This window comes from Plecotus auritus, assembly GCF_963455305.1.
Source record: "Plecotus auritus genome assembly, chromosome: 1".
Lineage (NCBI taxonomy): Eukaryota > Metazoa > Chordata > Mammalia > Chiroptera > Vespertilionidae > Plecotus > Plecotus auritus.
Genome location: NC_137770.1, coordinates 121671476 through 121678888, shown reverse-complemented (window position 1 = coordinate 121678888; position 7413 = coordinate 121671476). Strand labels below are relative to the sequence as shown.

Below are 7413 nucleotides of genomic sequence, written 5' to 3'. Positions count from 1 at the left end.
GCTATGAACATAGGGGTGCATATATCCTTTCTAATTGGTGTTTCTAGTTACTTAGGATATATTCCTAGGAGTGAAATTACTGGGTCAAATGGGAGTTCCATTTTCAGTTTTTTGCGGAAACTCCATACTGTTCTCCACAGTGGCTGCACCAGTCTGCATTCCCACCAGCAGTGCACGAGGGTTCCTTTTTCTCCGCATCCTCGCCAACTCTTGTTGTTTGTTGATTTGTTGATGATAGCCATTCTGACAGGTGTGAGATGGTATCGCATTGTCGTTTTGATTTGCATCTCACGGATAATTATTGACTTGAGCATATTTTCATGTGTCTCTTGGCCTTCCTTCTGTCTTCTTTCGAAAAGATTCTATTTAGGTCCGTTGCCCATTTTTTTTACTGGATCATTTATATTCCTTTTATTAAGTTGTATAAGCTGCCTGTAGATGTTGATACCTTTATCAGTGATACCATTTGCAAATATGTTCTCCCATACAGTGGGGTTTCTTGTTGTTTTGTTGATGGTTTCTTTTGCTGTGCAAAAGCTTTTTATTTTGATGTAGTCCCATTTGTTTATTTTCTCTTTGGCTTCCGTTGCCCTAGGAGCACTATCAGTGAAGAAATTGATTCGGCATATGTCTGAGATTTTGCTGCCTGTGGATTCCTCTAGTATTTTTATGGTTTCCCATCTTATATTTAAGTCCTGTATCCATTTTGAGTTTATTTTTGTGTATGGTGTAAGTTGGGGGTCTAGTTTCATTTTTTTGCATCTATCTGTCCAATTTTCCCAACACCATTTATTGAAGAGACTGTCTTGACTCCATTGTATGTTCATGCCTCCTTTGTCAAATATTAATTGTGCATAGTGTTTTGGGTCGATATCTGGATTCTCTATTCTATTCCATTGATCTATATGTCTGTTCTTGTGCCAGTACCAGGCTGTTTTGAGGACAGTGGCTTTGTAATACAGCTTGAAATCTGGTATTGAGATCCCTCCTACTTTATTCTTCTTTCTCAGGATTCCTGTGGCTATACGGGGTCTGTTTTTATTCCAGATGAATTTTTGGAGAGTTCTTTCTAGGTCTGTGAAATATGCCATTGGTACTTTAATGGGGAGTGCATTGAATCTATAGATTGCTTTGGGTAGTATGGACATTTTAATGATGTTGATTCTACCAATCCATGAACATGGTATGTTCTTCCATCTGATTACATCTTCCTCTATCTCTTTTTTCAGTGTCCTGTAGTTTTCCGCATGTAGGTCTTTTACCTCCTTGGTTAGGTTTATTCCTAAGTATCTTATTTTTTTTGGTGCAATGGTAAATGGGATTGCTTTTTTAGTCTCTCTTTCTGTAAGTTCACTATTGGTGTGTAGAAATGCCATAGATTTCTTGGCGTTAATTCTGTATCCTGCTACAATGCCGAATTCATTTATTAAGTCTGTTAGTTTTTTGATGGAGTCTTTCTGGTTTTTTATGTACAATATCATGTCATCTGCAAATAAGGACAGCTTTACTTCTTTTCCAATTTGGATGCCTTTTATTTCTTCTTCTTGTCTAATTGCAATGGCTAATACTTCCAGTACTATGTCAAACAGGAGTGGTGACAGTGGGCATCCCTGTCTTGTTCCTGTTCTTAGGGGAAATGGTTTTAGTTTTTGCCCATTGAGTATGATGTTAGCTGTGGGTTTATCGTATATAGCTTTTATGCTGTTGAGGTATGATCCTTCTATTCCCACCTTGCTGAGAGTTTTTTTTAATCAAGAAAGGGTGTTTGATTTTGTCAAATGCTTTTTCTGCATCAATAGATATGACTGTGATTTTTATCTCTCAATTTGTTTATGTGATGTATCACATTTATTCATTTGCAGATATTGCACCATCCTGGCATCCCTGCTATAAATCCTGCTTGGTCATGGTGTATGATCTTTCTGATGTACTGCTGGATCCGACATGCTAGAATTTTGTTGAGGATTTTGGCATCTACGTTCATGAGGGATATTGGCTTGTAATTCTCCTTCATTGTGTTGTCTTTATCTGGTTTTGGTATTAGGGTGATGCTGGCTTCATAGAATGAGCTTGGAAGTGTTCCTTCCTCTTGAATTTTTTGGAATAGTCTGAGGAGGATAGGTTTTAGTTCTTCCTTGAATGTTTGGTAAAACTCTCCTGTGAAGCCGTCTGGCCCTGGGCTTTTGTTTGCTGGAAGCTTTTTGATGACTGCTTCAATTTCTTCCATAGTTACAGGCATATTGAGCTGTTTAGATTCTTCCTGATTGAGTTTTGGAAGGTTGTATTTTTCTAGGAATATGTCGATTTCCTCCAGGTTGTCCAGTTTGTTGGAATAGAGTTGTTCATAGTATTTTTTAACAATCCTTTGTATTTCGGCAGGATCTGTTGTTATTTCACCTCTTTCATTTCTGATTTTGTTTATTTGGGTCCTCTCTCTTTGCTTCTTGGTGAGCCTGGGTAGAGGTTCATCAATCTTGTTTATCCTTACAAAGAATCAGCTCTTGGATTTGTTGATCTTTTGTATTGTTTCTTTGGTCTCTATGTCGTTTATCTCCACTCTGATCTTTATTATTTCCTTCCTTCTGCTTACACTGGGCTTTTCTTGTTGCTCTCTTTCTAACTCTTTGAGTTGTAGGGTTAGGTGATTTATTATCATTGTTTCTTGTTTTTTGCAGTAGGCTTGTAGAGCTATGAACTTCCCTCTCAAGACTGCTTTCGCTGTGTCCTATAGATTTTGGATTGTGGTGTTTTCATTGTCATTTGTTGCCATGATGTTTTTTATTTCTTCCTTGATCTCTCTGGTAACCCAGTTATTGTTTAATAGCATGCTGTTTAGTCTCCATGTGTTTGATTTCTTTGGATTGTTTTCATTGTAGTTGATTTCCAGTTTTATGCCTCTGTGATCTGAGAAGATGCTTGATATTATTTCTATCTTCTTGAATTTGAAGAGACTTTGCCTATGTCCCAACATATGGTCTATCTTTGAAAATGACCCATGTGCACTTGAGAATAATGTATATTCTGTGGCTTTGAGGTGAAATGTTCTGAAGATGTCAATTAATTCCATCTGGTCTAGTGAGTCATTTAGGATTGATGTTTCTTTGCTGATTTTTTGTTTAGAGGATTTGCCCAATGGTGATAATGGGGTATTAAAGTATCCTACTATGATTGTATTGCTGTCAACCTCTCCCTTGATATCCTCCAGGAGTTTTTTTTATGTATTTGGGTGCTCCTGTATTGGGTGCATATATGTTTACCAGAGTTATTTCTTCTTGTTGGATTGTTCCCTTTAGCATTATGAAGTGGCCTTCCTTATCTCTTGTTATGTCCTTCACTTTGAGATCTAATTTGTCAGATATAAGTATTGCTACCTTAGCTTTTTTTTTCTGTTCCATTTGCCTGGAAAACCTTTTTCCATCCCTTCACCCTCAGTCTGTGTGTGTCTTTTTTTCTGAGGTGGGTTTCTTGTAGACAGCAGATATATGGGTCTTGTTTTCTTATCCAATCCGTTACCCTATTTCTTTTGATTGGGGCATTTAATCCATTTACATTTAAAGTTATTATTGATAGGTACTTATTTGTTGCCATTTTTATTCTTTACCCCTGTGTTCCTTCTTCGCTTCCTATTTCTTTTTTTTACAGCAGACCCTTTATCCTTTCTTGCATTGCTGGTTTGGTGGTAATAAATTCCCGTAGTCCTTTTTTTTCTGTGAAGCTCCTGATTTCACTTTCAATTTTGATTGATAGCCTTGCTGGGTACAGTATTCTTGGATTCAGACCCTTCTTTTGCATGACTTTGTATATTTCATTCCATTCCCTTCTGGCCTGATGAGTTTCTGTTGAGAAATCAGTTGCTAGTCTGATGGGGGTTCCTTTGTAGGTAACTTTCTGTCTCTCTCTTGCCGCTTTTAAGATTCTTACTTTGTCATTGGTGTTTGCCAATTCAATTATAATGTGCCTTGGCGTCGGTCTTTTGGGGTTCATTTTGCTTGCGATTCTTTGAGCTTCTTGGATTTGTTTGGGTTTTTTCTTCCCTATATCAGAGAAATTTTCTGTCATTATTTCTTCAAAGAGGTTTTCTATTTCTTGCTCAGCTTCCTTTCCTTCTGGAACCCCTATTATGCAGATGTTGTTTTGTTTCATGTTGTCCCAAAGTTCCCTTAGGCTCTCCTCCTGCCTTTTAATTTTTTTTCTAGGGGCTGCTCTACTTGGGTATTTTTTCCCATCTTGTCTTCTAGTTCACTGATGCGGTCCTCTGCTTCTTCTAGTCTACTCTTGATGCTTTCTATTGAGTTCTTTACAGCAGCGATGTCATTTTTCATTTCTTCTTGGTTCTTTGCCATTTTTCCTCCTATTCACTTGATTTTTGGATTCACTTGTTGATAGATATGTATTTGTTGTTCACAATTTTTATCTTTACCTTTTTCTTCTTCCTCCTCTTCTTAAAGAATACCTTTCAGCATTTCATGTAATACTGGTTTGGCGGTGATGAACTCCTTTAGCTTTTTCTTATCTGTGAAGCTCTTTATCTGACCTTCAATTCTGAATTATAGCTTTGCTGGGTAGAGTAATCTTGGCTGTAGGTTCTTGTTATTCATAACTTTGAAAATTTCTAGCCACTCCTGTCTGGCCTGCATAGTTTCTGTTGAGAAATCAGCTTACAGTCGTATGGGTGCTCCCTTGTAGGTAACTAACTGTTTTTCTCTTGCTGCTTTTAATATTCTCTCTTTGTCTTTTGCTCTTGGCATTTTAATTATGATGTGTCTTGGTGTGGTCCTCTTTGTATTCCTTTTGTTTGGGGTTCTCTGTGCTTCCTGGACTTGTAAGTCTATTTCTTTCACCACGTGGGGCAAGTTTTCGGTCATTATTTCTTCAAATAGGTTTTCGGTATCTTGCTCTCTCTCTTCTTTTGGCACCCCCATAATTTGGATGTTGGTACACTTGAAGTTGTCCCAGAAGCTCCTTACACTATCTTCATATTTTTGGATTCTTTTTTCTTTCTGCTTTTTCGGTTGAGTGTTTTTTGCTTCTTTGTATTTCAAATCTTTGACTTGATTCTTGTTATCCTCTAGTCTGCTATTAGATCTCTGTATAATATTTTTTATTTCAGTTAGTGTATGCTTAATTTCTAGTTGGTCCTTTTTTTATATCCTCAAGGGTCTTGCTAAATTTATCTGCCTTTTCTAGAAAATTCTTTTTTTTTTATAGTTTATGTAAAAATTTATTTGACCAAAATGTAGAAAAAGTGATACTATTACATATGATACAGTTGCAAGAATCTAAATGAAAAGTGTGGGTTTTATTCAATTGCACAATTTGCTAGTGTATCTCCTGGGTAGTGTGATGCATAATAAATAGGAGTGAGGGGCAGAGGAGTCCAAAAAGCTAGAATCAGGGTGATTTTTAGGCAGAACTGTAAACTTGAGTTACCCCCCTCACTGCTGGGGAATATGGAATGTTTCAGCTGAGATGTTAACCAACAAAGCAAAAATATAACAAAGCCAAAATGTGCAGCCCTGTCTACAAAATACTCCATATCCAGTTGAATCAGGAGTTTCCTGGTCTTGTATTAACTTGGTCCTGACGAAGGAATTAAAGCCCTAAATAAGTGAATCTTCAATTTACCATTCCCAAAGTACAGAGGAGATAAATTAGGCCGATCACATTATCTCTTCGGCCAGGGAGGACCCTTCTGCCCAACAGTTAATAGAAAAATGCTCTTGCTCAATTATTGAAGGCTAGCAGTCTTTTTGATGGCTTCCTGAACAGGACTGAATTCATTCCTGCTGAGTGGATGGCCTCAAATAAGAGTAAATGTTTTATTTCCCAAGCATTCTCATACTGTTTGCTCAAAGGATGTTCTGCACAGTAGAGTGTGGAAAAGAGCCAGAATGATTAATCTATCTATGGTTTATGACTTCCCACAATAGCCTCTCCCCCAACTTTTTTTTTGCTCTGGATGGAAAATCCCCACCCATTTTAATGTGATGGTCCCTGGCCTCCTATAGTGTGTCCAACGGTGGCCCAGTGGTTCTATTCTTCAACCTTTTAAATTGGCCAGTGACTAGATACTAGAGTCTGTGTTCTGGAAGTGTGGGGTTGTTTAATCTCCCAGAAACCATATGCCTTCAGTCTTAAGAGACTAATGTTCAATAGGAAACACCCTGACTAGCTTAGGAATAAATGCAATTTAAGGATAAAAATAGAGCTAAAAAAATCTGGTGCCATTTGGGGAAGAGGAGAAGGAATTAGATTTAACTGATGCTCAAAGCTTCTCTGATACAAAATATTTGGTCACATACTCATAATTTGCGTAGATGCAGTAACAAAAGAAACTTCTTACAAGAGAAGAGAAAGAAACGGAGGTCTGGAGCTTCTGCTGGAACAAGACTCTTCTGTTGTGGTTATATACAGTTAAGTTCATTTAGTGTCTGATCCAGTGTCTGATGTAAGCCCACGTTCTCTTCTTTGGCTTGAGCAAGTTTTTCTTCCAGGTCATCAATAGACTTTTCCAGTTTTGCAACTGTTCTCTCTGCAAATTCAGCACGGGTCTCGGCCTCTTTCAGTTTGTCAGACAGAAGTTTAATTTCTTCTTCATATTTATCCTCCTTTTCAGAATACTTTTCAGAGGCAGCCTCCAGCGATTTCAGGTTGTTAGTGACATTCTTGAGTTCTTCTTCCAGGTCACCACATTTAAGTTCAGACACCTTGGCACGCTCCTCTGCTCTCTCCAGCTCGCCCTCCAGAATGACCAACTTACGAGCTACCTCCTCGTATTTGTGGTCAGCCTCCTCTGCAATGTGCTTGGCCTCTTTGAGCTGCAACTCCTGGATCTCCATCTTCTCCTCATCTTTCATGGCCCGGTTTTCTATCACCTTCATTCCTCTCTCGCTCTCATCAGCAGCCTTTTCTGCTTCTTCTAGCTTCTGCAGGGCCGTGGCCAGTCGTTCTTGAGCCCTGTCTAACTCCTCTTCAACAAGCTGGATGCGTCGATTGAGAGCTGCCACATCTCCTTCAGCTTTCTCGCGCCGCTCGCCGTCCAGCTCCCACTGCAGGCCCTGCGCGCGGTCCTCCGCCTCGTCCGCCTCCTGCTGCAGCGCCTGGATCTTGCGTTTCACCGCCTCCAGGGAGTTGAGGCCGGCCATGGCAAGGAGGCGCGGGGGCGCACGCAGCGGGTGCTCGACTTGGCTAGAATCAGCCTCTAGAAAATTCTTGAAAAACCTTATAACCGTGGTTTTGAACTCTATATCCAGTCATTTGCTTTCCTCCATTTCTTTCATTTGTGATCTGTTCCTTTGTCTCCGCATTTTGGCTGCTTCCCTGAGTTGATAGAGTGGCTTCGTGTGCTAGGTGTCCTATAGGGCCCAGTGGCTCAGCCTCCCCAGTTACCTGAGGTGGACACTCTTGGTGCAC

General features: G+C 39.4%; 1 protein-coding gene across 1 annotated transcript; it reads right to left on the bottom strand.

Moving 5' to 3' along the window:
- Positions 1–5210: 5210 nt before the first annotated feature.
- Positions 5211–7145, bottom strand: LOC308249147 (tropomyosin alpha-4 chain-like; the record flags this gene model as incomplete). Its single annotated transcript, XM_080669969.1, has 1 exon — positions 5211–7145. One exon carries the CDS (start codon positions 7143–7145, stop codon positions 6405–6407), a length of 741 nt encoding a protein of 246 aa, XP_080526095.1. The 3' UTR covers positions 5211–6404.
- Positions 7146–7413: the final 268 nt, after the last annotated feature.